This window comes from Vigna umbellata, chromosome 8 (assembly GCF_029865625.1).
Source record: "Vigna umbellata cultivar VRB3 chromosome 8, Vumbellata_1.0, whole genome shotgun sequence".
In the NCBI taxonomy this organism is placed as follows: Eukaryota; Viridiplantae; Streptophyta; class Magnoliopsida; order Fabales; family Fabaceae; genus Vigna; species Vigna umbellata.
In genome coordinates, this window is record NC_142172.1 from 33,064,463 (window position 1) to 33,082,470 (window position 18,008).

Below are 18,008 nucleotides of genomic sequence, written 5' to 3' on the forward strand. Positions count from 1 at the left end.
TAATTATACCTAGACCCCATATATGAGAAGATTTATTTCAATTGGTTGAAAACATCTGATATAGGAGTGTGACTCCTTTGAAGAAAAAGGAATTTTTCATCCCCTTCCCCTCTCTATTTCTAGTCCTAACAAGTACAATGCCAAATTTAAGTCAATAAGCAAACCAAATTCTATATTGCTTATCCAGAAGCAAGTAACCGATGCTCTGATAAAACATTTTTCAATTGGAAGACATAAGAACAAATAATAAGGGACTGGGTATGGGCTTTAGGATGATCTGAATATTAGTTTAGTAACACATAGCAACTGTATCAAAGGAAAAAAATATAATGTGAACTCTATTCCGAATCACAACTCTCAAATAAACAAAACTGTTAAATTGCAACTGATGTAAACAGAGCTCAAGCCAAACGATAATCTACCATTCAGAAAAAGGGTAAACAAAGTTCTCAAATGAATAATCCGACATGACTAATCTTCTTCCTCTCCTTCATTCTCAGCAATGTTGAAGTACCTCAGTTCATAAACGCTTCTATCTTTGTTAGAAGCAATCACTCGGAGCCAGTCACGAACGTTGTGCTTCTTCAAATACTTCTTAGTTAAGTACTTGAGGTAACTGGAATCAGTTGAAATGTTAAAAACACACCATTTTAAAAAATATACATGTTAAAAAATATCCTCTCCAAAACACTGAGTCCTGAAGTGGACAATAGATAAGCGCAAACTCACATGTGATGTATGTGGTGAACAATATTACAAATGAGTCCAAACCCTAATTCGAGAAAATATAAGAGAGTAAAAAGAAAAAACAAAAGAAAGTTACCGTTTAGAGAAGTTGCTGTCAGAAGTAACAATGATTTTGGTCTTCTCGCGTGCAACGGCGACGGTGTCACCGAGAGCACCGGCCTTGCCAGAAACCTTAATCCTCTCTTGAAGGAACTTCTCGAGAGAAGCAATATCCATGATCTTGTCCTCCACTGGCTTCGCACAGTCAATGGTGAATGTCACCCCCTTCTTCTTGCCCTTCGAAGCAGTTACACCTCCCCGACTCATTCTTTTCACTTTCTACTGCGAAACTCTGAATTCAAAAACCCAAAAACACAAAGAAGAATCGCTTATTAGCTTCGGTGGTTCCTACAAAACTAACAGCTCAAACGAAATTAATTCTTTCTCGTAAGAAATTGCAGATATCGGAGAACAGAGAGAGAGAAAGGGAGAGAATTACCTTAAGCTACACCGAAATAGCCCAACAGTGCGAAGAAGTGACGGCGTTGAAGTGAGATCGATAATTAGGGTTTGGATTTGGCTCTTGTTTTATATACTGGACTAGATGAAATGCACGTTTGATGAAATGCACGTTTATTGGGTAACGAGTGTTTCATCTTACACCTTCTCCAAATTCAAAAATTCCATTTTTAACCTTTTAATATATACCTCCAACCTTTTTAAAAGTTTTATTTTTAATTTTAATAAATATATTTTTATTTTCATCTCTTTTCTATTAGAGATATTTTAATAAATATCATTTTATTTTATTCTCTTTCTTACTAAAGACATTCTACACCACCTTAATAATAATATAATTTAATTTAAAATTTAAATATTATTTAATATAATTTTATATTTTAATAATTATTAAAATATGATTTATATTATAATAATAGTAATATTAAAAATATAAAAATAAAAATAGTATAAAATTTGATTTAATATTATAAGGGCCTGAAAAATATATGGCTTTTGAGCCTTATGTTGGGGTAAACAGACCCATAAAACTAAGAACACCATGACCTTAGAAGGGGTTTTTCCCAATCTGAGTTCATTAGCCAACTTCTCCTTCTCTCTCTAAACTCTGTCTTCTTCTTCTTGCTCTGCCTTCTCTCTATCCATTCATAAATTTCAACAGTTGCATTGTCAAATAGGTGGTATCCTTTCGTTCACGGAGTTGAGAGCTTTCCATCCATCCGATTAGTTTTCGTTCTGGATGGGTAAGTCAGTTTCTCCATCTCTCTCCTAGGGCATGCAACTTTACTGGTTGCATGCAGCTGGTAGTCTTCCTCTTTTAATTCTCTGCCTACTATAGCTCTAAGAGTTGTTTCTGTCTCCATTGTTAGTGGATTGTAGGGTGTTATTGTGTGCTGGCTGTGTAAGGCACTGTTGGGGTTTTGCTACTATTCTGAGTAGTACTGTGCTTGTAACCACCAAGGTAAAGGGAGCTAGTTGTTTGTTTTAAATCTGTTTTATAAAGGTGTATGCATGTTGAATGTTGAACTGGTATGCTGTTTAGAGTGGTATGTTTCGTTTTTGAGTATGTTGCATTATATGTGTTGATATATGAAAACTATGAACTGTGCTGTGATGTTATGAATTGAGTGGATGAGTTTAATTTACTGTGATTGATCAGGTTGGGAGTGATTCGGGGTGTGAAGTCTGTTACAACATTGTTTAGAAAGAAAGCATAGTGAATTGGTAGTGGTTTAAGTTATTTTGGAGGAAGTGGGATAGGGAATTTAAGGGTTATGGGTCTAGGGTTCTTGTAGTCTGTTGGGACAATATAGGGAGGTTAATTGTGACTTGTTAGGGTCATCAAACTGGTCAAAACAGGTGAAAAGGGGTTGAATTGAAATTGGGTCCTTAAATTGTAGGAATTGATGTTTTAAAATATACAACTTGATCTTAATCACTTTAGATTAGTAATGGGAAGGGTTAAGATCATCTAGGCAGGTGTAATTGAGCTTAATACACAAATTGGAGGTCTTAGAAGTTGGCCAAGAGGCCTATAAATGGTAAGGGCTGGTGTGAGTGTGTGATTCTGCAGAATTTGTGTTTAATTTGAAAGGCGAGTGGGGCGCATGGCGAGAGTTTTAGGGGGTTGGTTTATGTTTGGGTTCTCGCATAGCGACCTGGGTGCGTTATGCGAGGGACCCAAAGTCTGACACTTATTCAGACTTAATTCGCAAGGCGAGCTGGGTAGGTGCGCTACGCGAATAGCGCCAGTTTCGCCTCGCGAGGGTGGTGTGCTATGCGAAACGTTCAGGGTTTTACTCTCTACTTTCCCTTTTATATTGTTTCACTTAGATTTGAATGTTGTATGGTGTGTGAAGTATGTGTTGGAGCAAATTATATTGTATGATGGGATTCAAACATGTTGTATATTGTTAAAGTGGAAATGTGTGTGATTCAATGGTATGATTGGTGATTCAAAGTATGTGGTTTTAAAAGTATGGTTGATGGACGTAATTCCATGATCTTCAAGGAGAAGATCCATGGTGGTGCCCTTAGTTGTTTAGAATGAAAGTAGGAGCTCAGTCTTGGGGGTCATCCTGAAACTCCAATGGTCTTTCTTCTCACGTAGAGAGGATTGAACCATGTGGTGAGGAGTAGCAGGAGGTCTTAGTCTTGGGGCCTTCCAGTATGCCTCAAGGCCCGGAACAGGCTAACCTCGTGAGTGTGGTAGGGTGGGGGAACCACTAGTAAAAAATGACGTTTTTAACTCGTACAATATGACTCGGTTTTTACTGAACAGAAGCATATCAAAACGCGGTGGCAGTCTCGTAATTTTAAAAACATTATATGCCTCGGTTGTTAAGCAACCGGTGTCTAAAAATAATACTGGTTCGGTTATCAGAGTGAACCGAGGCATAACCCTCACGTAGCAAAGGTACGGCCTCGGTTGGCATGGACCCGAGGCATATTGGGCTTTAAATCGGCCTCGGTTGGCATGGACCCGAGGCATATTGAGCTTTAAATCGAGAAAAGCCTGATCATTTCCCCAAAGCACCTCTCCTCTTCTCTGCCTCTTCTCCGCCTCGCGATATTCTCCTCCTGCGATGTGCGATGTGCGACGACGGTGGACGCGACGACAACAAGGACGTAACAGCGAGGACGCAGCGGCGGCAAGGACGCAGCGGCGGCAAGGACGCAGCGGCAACGAGGACGCGACGACGAGAACGCAATGGCGACGAGGACGCAGCGGTGACGGAGGGCAGATCTGGGCGGATGGAAGGGCGGAGGGCAGATCTGGGCACATGGAGGGGCAGAGAGCAGATCTGCGCGCATGAAGGGGCGGAGGGCAGATCTGTGACGAGCGGAGAACCACCCGAGGATGGAGGATTCGTGGAAGGAAGGGGAGCAGAGGAAGTCAGTGACGGTGGCGAGGAGGGTGGGGATGGCGAAGGATATGCTGGCAAGCTTCGTGGGGACGACAGAGGAGGAGCAGAGGAAGTCAGTGACGGTGGCGAGGAGGGTGGGGACGACGGAGGGGGAGCAGAGGAAGTCAATGATGGTGGATGCTGCAACCTTCGTGGGGGAGATGGTGGTGGTCGGAGATGCTTCTGTTGGGGGAAGAACAAAGAAACCCATGTGCGAAGAGGAAGAAATTTGATCTAAAACGCTTCAGCTTAAGTCCATCTTCATCTCTGCTTCTGAGTTTCTGCATCTGAGTTTCTTCTCATTAGTTGTTGTAATTTGTGGGTTGTAATTTGGACATTGGTTGTTTATATGTATGAGTTCATGATGTTTGCTGCTTCTGTAGACAGATTTTTTACATTGATTGTTGTAATACTGTGTCTTGTTTGATTCCTGTTATGGTTTTCTTGGTTGTGTTAGATTCTTGAGCTGAAATTGGGAAATTTTGAGTTTGTTTGGCATGAATGAATCGAGTAAAGTCTGAAAAAAAAAAAAACACACACACACACATGCTATTGCCTCGGTTATCTAAGAACCGAGGCATATTTCTGTTTCGTTTTATCTCGATCTATAATCGAGGCATAAAGCTTAACCTTTTTACCTCGCCCACGTATGCCTCGGTTGTAGAACCGAGGCCTATAAACATATACAACTGGTGTCTTTACTCTTTATTGTACTAGTGAACCCAAGTTTCATAAGCCACCACGAGTGCAAGACCCGCCATAGCTCGACTATCATTCTAAAGTTCGGACGAGTCAAGTCTAGTATTCAACATGTTAGGATGCGTGTTTACCTTGCTTGATTGAAGTTAACTCTTGCATGCATATTGTCATATTGTATGCTTTTTATATAATTAGCTCACCCTTGCTTGTTTGTGTTGTTTGTGTATGATTTCTCTTGTGACGATCATCCACTTGGATAAGAGCAGATGGTAAGGATGTTTCTTTGGAGACAACTTTGGAAGAAGACGACAGTGCTGCAGTTTAGGCTTCCTAGGGGTTTCTTAGTCATTTGATGTTATTTTGAAATACTTTCCTCTATAAGTTTACAATTTAGACCTCTTTTGTTAAAGTTTAAATTCTAAAGCTATTTTAAGGATGACTGTAATCCTAATACTCGACTATATGTTTCCAACTACTTTCTATTATTATAATATGGTGACGTCTTTATAATATACACGTCGTATATTTTGGGATGTCACAAATATATTAAATTATATTAAAATAAATTAAATAATTATTAAATTTTAAATAAATAAAAATTTAAAAATTTGTTTATCAATATCAAAATCAGTTTTACTTTTATTTAAAATTTAATCAATATTTAATTTAATTGAAAATTATAATATTATTTTCTAAATTTAAATTTTAATAATTATTTAATATAATTTAATATTTTAATATAATTTAATATATTTAAATATATTAAATATGATTTTTAATATTATTTTTATTTTTATTAGTTTTACTCTTATTTTAGTTATTATTATTTTTATTTTTTAATAAAACTATTATAAAAATATAAATCATATTTTAATAATTATTAAAATATAAAAATATAATAAATAATGCTATAATTTTTAATTAAATTAAATATTGATTAAATTTTAAATAAAAAACAAAACTAATTTTTCATAAACAAGTCTTTTAAAATTTTTTTTTATTTAAAATTTAATAATCGTTCAATTTATTTTAATATAATTTAATATATTTGAATATATTAAGTCAAATTTTATATTATTATTATTATTATATTTTTTATTTTTATTTTAATTATTTTAATTTTATTTTTTAATATAGCTATTATTATAATATAAATCATATTTTAATAATTATTAAAATATAAAATTATATTAAATAATATTTAAATTTTAAATTAAATTAGAAATATTATTAAGGTGATGTAGAGTGTCTTTAATAAGAAAAAAAATAAAAATATATTTATTAAAATATCTTTAATAAGAAAGAGAAGAAAGTTAAAAATGAAATTTTAAAAAATGTTGGAAGTGCATATATTAGAAGGGTAAAAGTAGAATTTTTGGAAGTACAAGATGAGATGTCGGAGGTGTACGATGAAAGACTCTTGGGTAATAAGTTATAGGCCATGCCATGGTATTTTTTTTTTTTTTGTAATGTTAGATATTTTGTTTACATAATTAAAATTTATAAATCTACTACGTCTATTACAATACTAAGATATGAAAATTCCAAAATTATCCTTATTTTCGAGACAATTGTCCAATTTTTGAGTTTTTTATTTTATTTTTTTATTTATAAAACTGAAAAACAAATATTTTTAAGATGACAAAAATATTTATTTTTGCAAATATTTGAGCTTTGTGATAAATAATTAGTATTTGCGAACATTTATTTGCGAACATTTTTAAATTGTTTAATAAATAATTCATCTTATAAGTTTTAAGGGGTTATTTCACGTACCAATGACTTTTTAAATTTTATTTAAATTTTTTAAATTTTAAAAAATTGTATAATCAGATTCTCGGTTCATATATTTAATTCTTTAATTTAATTTAGTTTCAATTATTTTAAAAGAATAATTTCATCTCTTTTTAATTTTAGATTAAATTTAATTTTTATATAAATATTAGAAATATATTTTTATTAAAATTAATATTTTATTAAATATTTTTAATAAGATTAATTTATTTAAATTTATCTTTTATATTAAATTTTATTCAAATTTTATTTTAAATTATTATAAAATTATTCTGAAATTTTAAATTTGAATTTATAAAGGTTTTATTTAAAATTTTAAAACAAAATTAAAATAAAGTTGAATATAAATATAAATTTAAATAAACTTAATATGGTTAAAAATATTTGATAAAATTATTAATTTTAATAAAAATATTTTGATATAAAAGTTAAATTTAATCTCAATTTAAAAGAGATAAAATTATTTAATTTAAAAAATAAAAATGGATCGAATTAAAATAATAAATATAAAAATTAAATAAATATTCTAATCATAACTACTTGAAATGTGACACAGATAAAATGTGACAATTCTTCTGTAAAAAATAAAAAAATAATAAAAAATCAAACGTGACACATATTTAATACTAATGATGTAATTATTATATATTTTCAAAAATAAAAATTCAAATAAAACTAATTAAAATATAGAGATCTAGATGAGAATTTAAAAAAAAACAAAACAGAATAGATTAACCTAAAATTCTTACGTTTAATTGCTTATTCATGTCAACTTTATATTCTCTTCATGCATCTTAACATATTACAAAAGAATGTTAAAAATATTATTAATGAGTAAATAATCAAATGAGACCGTTTTGTATGTTATATAGAATATATATATATATATATATATATATATATATATATATATATATATATATATATATATATATATATAAAACTCATCAACAGTATCTTCAAAAAAAAGTTATTTTTTATGGTTTAATTTCAAATTTCCTTTTAAATGATCTAATTCATAATATATTTATATATTGTACAACTCAAATTACAAAATTCACATGGTATAATAAAAGTAAAATATAATGTCAAAATAAATGTAAAAGTTTGGGTTAAATATATTTTTAGTCCTTGAACTATCACGTAATTTTGGTTTTCGTCCCTCTTCAAAATGTTTGTTCATTTTAGTGCTCTTAGTTTTGAAACTCTTATGTTTATAGTCCTTAAGGTGTTAAGTTTTTTTTTTTTATGTGACAAATGACGAGTTAACGTGTGATGCCACTTCCATCATTACTTTCTCCCACGTGCTTTTCTTTTTAAAAATTAGATTAAGTGATTGTCACCTTTTGGTTTCTGAAATCAGATTAGGGTTCTTAACTTTTTTTTTGTAGTTTTACTAGAAGCAAAGTAGTTTTACTCGAAGCAAAGTAAGGTGATAGTTGCGGTGGTCATTGCGGCGGTGGTTGTGAACACGAACAGCGGTTACCCCAATCTCAATAAAAAAAATTCTCAATTTCACAAAAACAAGAACTTTGAGAATCAAACAACAAAACTTTATTCAAACCCCAAACTCAACCACATAAATCCAAGATCTGCAAGAAAACCAAAATTCCCAGTTTGCGACTCTCCTCTACTTCACGCCGCAAGACCACCACGCTACGAACCAGAACGGGGAAAAGGAAGGAAAGAAAATCTCTCCATAGCACTGTGAGCACGTTCCATGGCAGAAGAGGAAGAAAAACTCTCCCAGAGTTGTGCGATGAAGAACCCTACCCAGATCACGCCTCAACCTCGTCGTTGCAATCGGAGAAGCCGAAGTCCCTCGTAGAGGCGCCGACGCTACAGAACGTCCTTGCCGCACCTCGCTACGCCTCGTCGCCAACGAAGGCGAGATCATGCCTGAGCCGCGCCTCCCAAAGAAAACCGATGTTCAATTTTAAGGACTAAACATAAGAATTTCAAAACTAAGAGGACTAAAATGAACAAACTTTTCGAAGAGGGATGAAAACCAAAATCGCGTGATAGTTTAATAACTAAAATCATATTTAATCCTAAAAGTTAAGTTTGTCAAAAAGTAACTTTTTCATTCACATCAATGACTAATATTATTGAAAAATGTTTTTAAATTATATGATTTTCAATTTTTTTAACTTTTAACTTTTAAATTGTTTAATTTAGAAGGTTTTTCTCAACAACACCATATGAACATATGAAGGTGAATAGAAAAATCATGTCATATTATCTAAAATTAAGTTGAAACAGCTGTTAACTTATTTAAAAAATATGTAAGTATTTGTTGCTTCAAGAAGTAATTTCAAATCAATCATAGTTTTTTTCGTTGTATAAAAAAAAATAAAATATTAGCCTGTAATAAAAGATACAAACATAATAGCATCACACTTTAGAGTTTTATGTCTTTTCTCTAAAATTTTACATCTTAATTGTACAATTGTACATGACCCTTATATATATATATATATATATAAAGATTTGACTTTTTTTTTTTATATTAAACGAGTGATGTTTCTGTTATGTGAATATTATTAGAAATTGGATGTTACAACAAGAAAGTAAAAATTCAATTAAAATAATTATATTTATAAAAAATGTAAATCTTGATTAAATTATAAAAATATAAATATTTATGCATAAATAATTCCGTGGTCAAACATTAATTTGAGAGGAAAGATAGGAGGAGACAAAATATAAGTATATATACACTTAAATATAAAGTATTCATTAAAGAGAGATGATAGAAGAGAAACACTTTCAACATTGTCTAGTAATATATACTTTAATTGTATCCATCATAATATTAATTGTATTTTCTTATGAAAAATAGTGATCATATTAAATAAAATAATATTAAAAATTTAATGTCAAAATAACATATTTTCTTATTTTAATATTAAATGATTGATTAAAAAATTGATAGTTGCATGATTAAAGAATAATATAATGTTAAATAATAATAACATAATTGTCAAATGATTATTTTTTAAAAGTAAACAATTAAAATAAATGTGTGTGTCTTTTATATATATATATATATATATATATATATATATAAAATCATTTTGTCCCCAACTTTAAAACTTAAATATTGGATATTCTTATATCCATTTATATTCATATTCATTTCTAATCCATTTAGATATTCCTCATTAACACATGGACAAATTCAAACAATACGGCCAAGTTTTTCCCACCTCTCTATTTAATCTTGAATAAGTAGTTGAACTAGTGCCAATAAAGTAATAATGACAAAATAAAATAAAAAAATAATATCAAGACTTAATAATGATAACACTGAAAATAATATTGCCGAATCTGAAGTTTACAATCTTAAGATGCTGTTCCATCTTTCTTTATGCAGCCAAGTGCTCTTATCCTATAAGTAAGAGCAAATGTGTGAACTGACAAAATTTGCTAGCAAATGTGTGAAGCAACTAGCACTATAAGCAATCCATTCTACAATGAAAAAATACATTCACTCCGCCGCAAGCATGTTTAACATTTTAAAGTAGTATTTTATTTTGAGAAAGAATGTGTATAAGTCCAATTGCAAATTTTGCAATAATGATTAAAATGAGTAGTACTAGTACTAGGAGTCTCAGGTTAATCTGGTTGCGTTAATATTTCCCCAAGTTCTTTATAAAGTCTTTGTTTCTTTCTTATGATCATAATATTCTACCAGTGCAGCTCCGGCTAATGCTCCCAGTGTAAGTGCTTGGGCGTGCAACCTGAGATTAGACAGCTCAGAAACATTAGAAAGAAGCATAAGCTTGAAATTATGCAAGATATCGCAAAGCAGGTTCAAACTTAAAAAAAAGAAAAAAAGTTAAACCGACTCAAATTGTACAGTAAATTTTGCAATGGGGAGCAGTAAGAACTAAACCCAATACATCACATAGTTATTCAGATTCAAGACGCCAGTTCATTTTTTCAGGTCTCAAGTCCCTCAAATTGAACGATGACAAGTCAAACAATAACAAGCGATAATCATATGACCATGTAAAATGAGTTAAATGGATTGCACAGTGCCACTGGATTTAAATAAAACTAAATTGTCGGGGATATTATTCCCCATCTTCCTCTTAACAATTTCATGTAATATACTTCTCATCTCAGTCTCCCTTTGCCCTTTTCACAGGAATAAAAACCTTCACAAAATGGATATTGACAAGTTTTTTTAAAAAGGAGGGACCTTAAAAAAAATTGAAGAGAGTAAGACAAGATTGAAACCAAGCCAATGGAACCAAATTAAACAAATTAAAGACTCAAAACAGAAACCTGGTGTTAAGATATCCTTGTAGGAAAATACTTATCAAAGAGTTCTCACACCATTCTCACAAAGACATTTCTTGATATTTAAAAATGTTGTTGACATTTTCATCAACTCCAGTAAAAGATGAATAGCTTTTGTTGTAGACTTTCCTAATATAAATCCCAATCAATTCTCTGCAATCGTGGTTTCTTCTCTTAATAAGAGCTATCACTTTTCCAATAATTTCATAGTGCAGCTCATATCCGTTATATTCATCTATAATTTACCCAAATCTAAAAGAAATACCATCTCGACCACATATTCTATAATACATCATTCTCTTAACGGTCTGAGACCCTCGAACTCAAATTTTGCAATTGTAATTCTTACTCTTAGTTGAAGGCTTTTATGCTGAACTGTGTGCCATCACTTAATTGATGAGACAACGAACAAGGGAGAAGAAGATGAAAACAAACTTGATTTCATCTCAGAGACAGTAGAGTAATTGCAAATGGAAAAGCATATGTTTATACCACACGTACTACGAGAAAAAGATGCAAATCCATTGGGAAAAGTAATCAATAAACACTACATATTGCACAAGACAATCAAGACTCCAATGTACCGTTGTTACAACACCAAGTAAAATAATAGTTAATGCTTCGTATAGTTATCCTAAAGACTGAAATAAAATGCTCTGTATTTCGATCTTCCAGCTGATTGACATTATTAACTTCTTGGAGAAATGAAATTGACATCATATCAAAATGGAAAAAAGAAAAATGGCAGCGATATGAAAAAAATAATAAACGCAAACTGCAAGCATACATTTTCAGTAAAAACAGTGTTACATAAATACTAGTTTTGAAGCTAAATTTAATCACAAATGATAAAGGAGTTCAATTTGACTCAATCCCCAGGCTATATTAGGATAGATGAGAAGGAATAGAATGACACCACCGTCCGTTGTAAAAAATATATTCAATCCCATTCTGTTACACAGATAAGGCCCCAATTTACACACTGGTTGAAAATGGTGGAAACAGAATACAATAGGCCTCGATGAAACAAACGATACTAGCTAAATATCAAAGCAACCGTAGCATTCAGGTGACACCAGACCAACTAATGGCTTACACTATAAACACAGAACCACATCAAAATGTCAAAAAACTTTGCCTCGGCATCAAACGGATTGCACAAATTCCTTTGCATGACGCATCCAGTGAATTATATACAATCAACAGTGTATAAAAAACGAACAGAATTGTAACTAACCTTGCGTGAATGATCTTCACACTGGGTTTCATATTGGGTCGAGACCAATTGTACGCAATAGACCCCGTGATACCGCTGAGCCACAGACACCCTGATCCAAATACCATCCGCAAAACCACAAAGATCGAAATCATTAAAACAAAACATCCATCGATGTCATAATAAACAGAAAAAAAAAATGGCATAGCGATGAACAATAAAAGAATCTAACGGAACGAACAAACAGGGGAACTGAGAAATTTACCAACAGCTCGAAGCTTGTGCTCGACGACCCATTTCCTCAAGGATTCAATTTGACTCTTAGCTTCCGCCATTGTCGCGTGAGAGAGAGAGAAAGAAAGAAAGAGAAAGAGGGGTTAAGGTCAGGGGAATGAAATTTCAGAACGTAACGAAAAGAATGAAAGGGTATACCCAAAGGTTTTGCCTTATATAGGATATTCAAAATTTATTGAGAGAAAAGAAAATTAGAAAATTAAAAAATTAAAAAATTAAAAAGAAAATAAGAAGAAGCGAATATAAACTAAAACTCGTAATTTTCAAACGTGAGACTGCGAATTCGAAAGGCCAGAAAAGCGCGTTGAAAGTAGTTTCTGATGCACACGTGTGTGTGGTGCAAGGTGGTATTGTTTCGGCCCACTGTATTTGCGATACCAACCTTTCTGGTTCAAACTTGGAAGAACCAAACCACAAAACTAATGTATTGTCTGCTACATCACGAAAACTCGTTTCTTTAAATTAAACTTTTATAAGCTCAAGTATAATGATAATGACATCATCCAGTCAAACATCAACAAAATTGTTAATTCAGTGTTATTAACATCATAAAACAGTGATGACATTCTCCAGGATTAAAATATAAAAATAATAATTAATATATAAGGATTAAAATAAAGTTTACTTTATTTTTTAAAAGTAAAATAAAAACATGACACATTTTCAGAACTGAAGTTTAAAACAATATTTACACGGAATAGAATAACAAATAACACTTGTTTCGAAAACTAAGAAGTAAAAAATAATGTATTATTGAGATATTTACAAAATACATATAATTATCATATTAAAATTGATTGATTTTGTTGAGATATTTTAACATATAGATTACAATTCAATGATCTTTTCAAAATGTTTAAATTGGTTATGTTTTTATAAGTTAATCATGTTTTTGTTTTTAAATTATAATATGATATAAATTTGATTTTCGTTTTTATCTTAAACTTTCATATCATCGTAGTTAAGAAATGTATTGATATAATTTTTTTATGAATTACACTAACTTTTTACGATTTTGGCAGGAGGGAAAGTTGCATCAAACATAATTTATCATTTGTCACAACAAAAAATAATTAATACATTTGGATGAAATAATTGTATCTATGCATTTCTTTTATTTAAGTGCAGGGAACAGAACCAAAATTTGTGATAAAGACAAAAACTAAAACAACTTTATAATTTAGAGACAAAAAATACAATGGTGATTTCAAGAAGATGTCTCTTTTATATTGTCACAATGGTGATTTCAAGAAGATGTTAAGAGAGAAAAAAAATGAGTTTACTCTATTTTTATGAGTAAAATGTGGTTTAAGAGTAAGGTACGTGTATAAGAGGAAGACTATATTACCCAAGGATAAATATTAATAAAGGAAGGTAAAGTTATCAAAGTGGTGGTGTTTAAGGGTGACCAGGTGTGTTAACAGTTGGTAATAGATTAGAAGTTGTGAGCGGTCAAGTCTTTTGTATTATGTTTCAAAGAGAAAGCAAGAGACAGTGAAATGATATCAGTTAGGTGTTGATCTAAAGTCAAGGCTAGCTAAGTTTTAAAAGGAGTTTACAAGAGATAATGGAAGACAAATAAGGTTGAGTTTAGTTTTGCAGATACAGATTGGTTGGTTAGGCGAAAGAAGAATCTATATAAAGTTGGGGGTTTGGAGGTTTAGAAATTGTTTTAAGAGTAGTGGTTAGACCAATCTACAATATTGAACACTAGAGTCTTTTAGCACAGAGGCAAGATTTTCATGTTAGTTGGGGGAGTACTATCTGGGTCAAGTTAGGTGGTTGTGAAAGTGAAGAGAGCAAGCTTTTCTTTCTAATTAATAAGGAAATTTTCGAGGATAAAAAATTTTCTTGAACAATTTTTTTTGCTGGGGAGAATGTAAAGACCTAGAAAATGATGTTTTAGAAATGATAGTGGTTTAAAAATTGCGAGACTCGATTATTTTAATCTTAAATGATTTTATTATAAATAGTTTCGTTATAGACGAGTTTCATTATTTTAAAACACACCACCTCTCTAAAGACCACTTTTCTAGAGTTATCTGAATTCTCTTTAAGAGTACTTCTCCTGTGTTCATCTGTTTGAAGATCAGAGTCTGTTTGAATGATCCCAGCGGCGAGATCTTCAAGTCTAACCAATCAGTTTCTTAAATAAAGTAAGTTGGTATTCTGCTCCTTTTTTTGGGTCTATTTTGTTTTCGTTGCATGCTAGCCCTTTTTGTGTTGCATGTGAAGTTTGAGTCTTCTATAAGACTCCCTTTGAGCAAATAGGACTTCCTATGAGTTTGGGGTTCTTTAGGGTCATTTGGTTTTTTAATAGGTAAGGAAAACTAATATTTACTTTAATTTTTGTATGAGAAGCATGAATTTTTGTTTGATAGGTAGTGTAATTTATGCTAGGTTGAATATGATATTATTTGAAATGTTTTTTGTATGGTATTGTATATTGACTAGTGCATTATTGCATATTTACGAATATTTCAATGTATGATTGTGATTTGATGATGGCCGAGAGCTTTGACGCTTAACGACACCAGGGTGGTGTTCAGACACCAGTTGTGCGCAAGGGATGATGCTCAGCAACAAGGATGTGTCACTCAGCGCCAGGGTCTTTTCCAGTTTAACCTTGTTGTGTAAATCTTTTGTTGCTTTTATGGGTTCTTTTAAGAATTGTTGGCAACTTGATCTTATGACAAATGATCTTGTTATATTTTAGATATGTAAAGTTTGTACTTTGATGTTTGATTGGTATTATCTATTGAATTGTATGATGTATGATGTGAATGAGTTTGTATTGATCATGTGCATAGTAGATGGACATAATTACATGACTCTCGTGTAGGGATTCCATGGTGGTGCTCTGTAGTGTAGGGGTGTTGATGTGTGAAGCTCAGTCTTGGGGGTTATCTTGACGCTCCAATATTCTTTCTCAGGTAGAGAAGGAGATTATGTGGTGAGGAGTGTTAGAATATATGATAATATAATATCTGTCAAGTATATATTTTAGTTCCTTATTTATAGCTAATTAGTTCCCTAATTCTAGCCTAATTATACTCTGTATAATTTGTATATAAACTGATGATTCCAATGAAATAAGGCAGGGGATTATTCTCTTTTATGGTATCAGAGTCATGGTTAGAGTCTATCCTAGCGAGTTATAAGTGGGTATTTCTGTTTCCACCCGTTGTCGGGCCGCTATCGGACCACCCATTAATTTCTACTATCACGCACGAGATGTCTATACCTCGACATGAAGGGATTATTCTCTTTTATGGTATCAGATTTCCTAGGATTCGATCCTTCCACTTTTCTCTTCCGCTCACAGCCCTAGCGTCGTTCTGCCCTTGCTTCCTTGTCTTCTTCATCTTTGTCTCCATCTCCATGTCTAACTCAAAGTCTTTTTTCACCCTGCTCTTGTTGTTTCCAACATCCGGAACCACATTCCCATCATTCTTGAGATGGAAAATGTCCAATACACGACTTTGGCGGAACTCTTCAAAATTCATGCACGTTCCCATAGAGTAATTGATCATATTATACCTCCAGCGATAGGTAAGGAGAAAATGCCTCAGATAGAGGAGGCGCAAGAACTATGGTCAACTCTTGACGCTACTATTCTTCAGTGGATTTACGTTACTATTTCTCATGATCTTCATACCATTCTTGAAACTGACACCACAGTCATGGAGGCTTGGAATAGATTGCGTGACACATTCCAGGATAACAAATACTCTCGTGTCGTCACCCTTGAGCATGACTTCACTCACACAGACATGGCAAATTTCCCAAATGTCTTTGCCTATTGTCAACATCTCAAATCTTTGTCAAATCAACTCAAGAATGTCGGTTCTCCCGTTGACAACAATCGACTAGTTCTTCAAATGGTCTCTGGTCTCACTGAACCCTACAACGGTGCGACCACCCTTATTCGCCAAAGTGATCCCTTGCCCCACTTTTATCAAGCTCGTTCGATGCTCACTCTTGAAGAGGTCGGCCTTGCCAAAAAAGCGGCATAGTCCTCATCATTCGCCATGCTTGCTCATGACTCGGTTGCCCCTCATGATGTTTTTGATTATTCCCCTTTGAACCACAATAATGGTGGAAAGAGGAGTCACTTTCGCAACAATACCGACGGTCAATATCGCAGCAACAATACTGGCGGTCAATATCGCAGCAACAATGGTGGTCGTAGTGGTGGAAAGGGTCGCACCAGCGGTGCGGGTAATACAGGCGACCGCAATAGCCGCAGTGGTGGACAACAACATTCCAGTCCGCAAGCTTCGACCAATGTCCCATGGTTTGGCGGACAGTCGTACCCTTGCCAATGGATGGCTTCGTGGGCTATACCTCCTTATCCGTACCTTTCTAATTCATGGGTCATGCCTAACTTGGGACAACAGCAGCTTCAACAGCCTCGTCAGCAGCCTGGTGTACTTGGGCCCATACCGTCGCAAGCCTACACCGTAGCACCACCTCCAATGCATACTCTCAGCATCCATCCTCCAGATGCAAATTGGTACATGGACACTGGTGCCACTTCTCACATGACATCCGCACAAGGTAACCTCTCGTCTTATTTTAATATGAGCAACACACATGGTATAATTGTTGGTAATGGTCACACCAAGTTATCTTCCCCGTATCCTCCCTTATCCTTAAACAATGTCCTTCATGCTCCTCAACTTGTTAAAAACTTGGTGTCAATTAGAAAGTTTACCACTGATAACTCTATTTCTGTTGAATTTGATCCCTTTGGATTTTTTGTGAAGGATTTTCTGACGGGGAGGCCGATAATGAGGTGTGAAAGTCGGGGCGAGCTTTATCCCATCACCAACCCTACACTTCCATCTACATTTACTGATGTAGCACCATCTCTTTAGCATGATCGTTTGGGTCACCTGGGAACACCTGTTTTGAACTCTCTTAGGAAGAGTAAATTGATTGATTGTACTTCCATTAAGGATTTTCGTATTTGCCATTCATGTCCTCTTGGAAAGCATGTTAAGTTGCCATTTTATGCTTCAAATTCTTGTACTGTTATGCCCTTTGATATTATCCATAGTAATCTTTGGACGTCACATGTTTTGAGTTCCTCGGGTCATCGATATTATGTCTTGTTTGTGGATGATTATTCTAAATTTTCGTGGGCATTTCCTTTATCCAAAAAATCACAAACTTATTCCACGTTTTTTAATTTCCAGTCCTTCATTCGAACTCAATTTGAACGAAACATAAAGAATATATAATGTGATAATGGGCACAAAATTTAATAATGGGCCTTTTTGGGAATTTTGTAAACTTAATGGTCTTTCTTTTTGTTTTTCTTGTCCTCATACATCCCCTCAAAATGGGAAAGCTGAAAGACAAATTCGTACGCTCAATAACATTATCCGTACCTTAATGGCCCATGCTTCTCTTCCTCATTCTTTTTGGCATCACGCTTTGCAAATGACAAGTTATTAAACTTTCAATCTCCTCTCCAAATCCTTTATCAAAAGGCTCCATCTTATTCTCATCTTCAGGTGTTTGGGTGTTTATGTTATCCT

At 33.2% G+C, this 18,008-nt stretch overlaps 2 protein-coding genes and 1 pseudogene across 3 annotated transcripts; 1 reads left to right on the forward strand and 2 right to left on the reverse strand.

The window, feature by feature from the left end:
- Nucleotides 1-261: 261 nt before the first annotated feature.
- LOC124823241 (large ribosomal subunit protein eL22z-like) lies at nt 262-1,383 on the reverse strand. Of its 2 annotated transcripts, none has more exons than XM_047295418.2 (3): nt 1,226-1,383; nt 824-1,078; nt 262-616 (listed from the first exon to the last, which is right to left on the reverse strand). In XM_047295418.2, the coding sequence occupies exons 2-3, from the start codon at nt 1,051-1,053 to the stop codon at nt 472-474; spliced, it is 375 nt and encodes a 124-aa protein (XP_047151374.1). In that variant the 5' UTR covers nt 1,054-1,078; nt 1,226-1,383; the 3' UTR covers nt 262-471. The 2 variants fall into 2 exon arrangements, with proteins under 2 accessions (XP_047151374.1, XP_087951888.1); XM_088095762.1 differs by having other exon boundaries at nt 824-1,142; nt 1,226-1,346.
- An 8,559-nt stretch (nt 1,384-9,942) lies between these two features.
- On the reverse strand, nt 9,943-12,845 carry LOC124823235 (Hypoxia-responsive family protein). The gene is made up of 3 exons (XM_047295411.2): nt 12,434-12,845; nt 12,190-12,280; nt 9,943-10,387 (listed from the first exon to the last, which is right to left on the reverse strand). The coding sequence occupies exons 1-3, from the start codon at nt 12,501-12,503 to the stop codon at nt 10,297-10,299; spliced, it is 252 nt and encodes an 83-aa protein (XP_047151367.1). The 5' UTR covers nt 12,504-12,845; the 3' UTR covers nt 9,943-10,296.
- A 2,998-nt stretch (nt 12,846-15,843) lies between these two features.
- LOC148194507 (uncharacterized) lies at nt 15,844-17,342 on the forward strand (annotated as a pseudogene).
- Nucleotides 17,343-18,008: the final 666 nt, after the last annotated feature.

What these genes read in the sequence shown, in the direction of transcription:
- LOC124823241 (XM_047295418.2), bottom strand. Translation starts at nt 1,053, where the DNA reads ATGAGTCGGGGAGGTGTAACTGCTTCGAAGGGCAAGAAGAAGGGGGTG. An exon ending in GACAGCAACTTCTCTAAACG is followed by an intron (nt 617 to 823) that starts GTAACTTTCTTT and finishes AACTGATTCCAG; the next exon opens with TTACCTCAAGTACTTAACTA.
- LOC124823235 (XM_047295411.2), bottom strand. Translation starts at nt 12,503, where the DNA reads ATGGCGGAAGCTAAGAGTCAAATTGAATCCTTGAGGAAATGGGTCGTC. An exon ending in GCACAAGCTTCGAGCTGTTG is followed by an intron (nt 12,281 to 12,433) that starts GTAAATTTCTCA and finishes TATTTGGATCAG; the next exon opens with GGTGTCTGTGGCTCAGCGGT. An exon ending in GTGAAGATCATTCACGCAAG is followed by an intron (nt 10,388 to 12,189) that starts GTTAGTTACAAT and finishes GTCTAATCTCAG; the next exon opens with GTTGCACGCCCAAGCACTTA.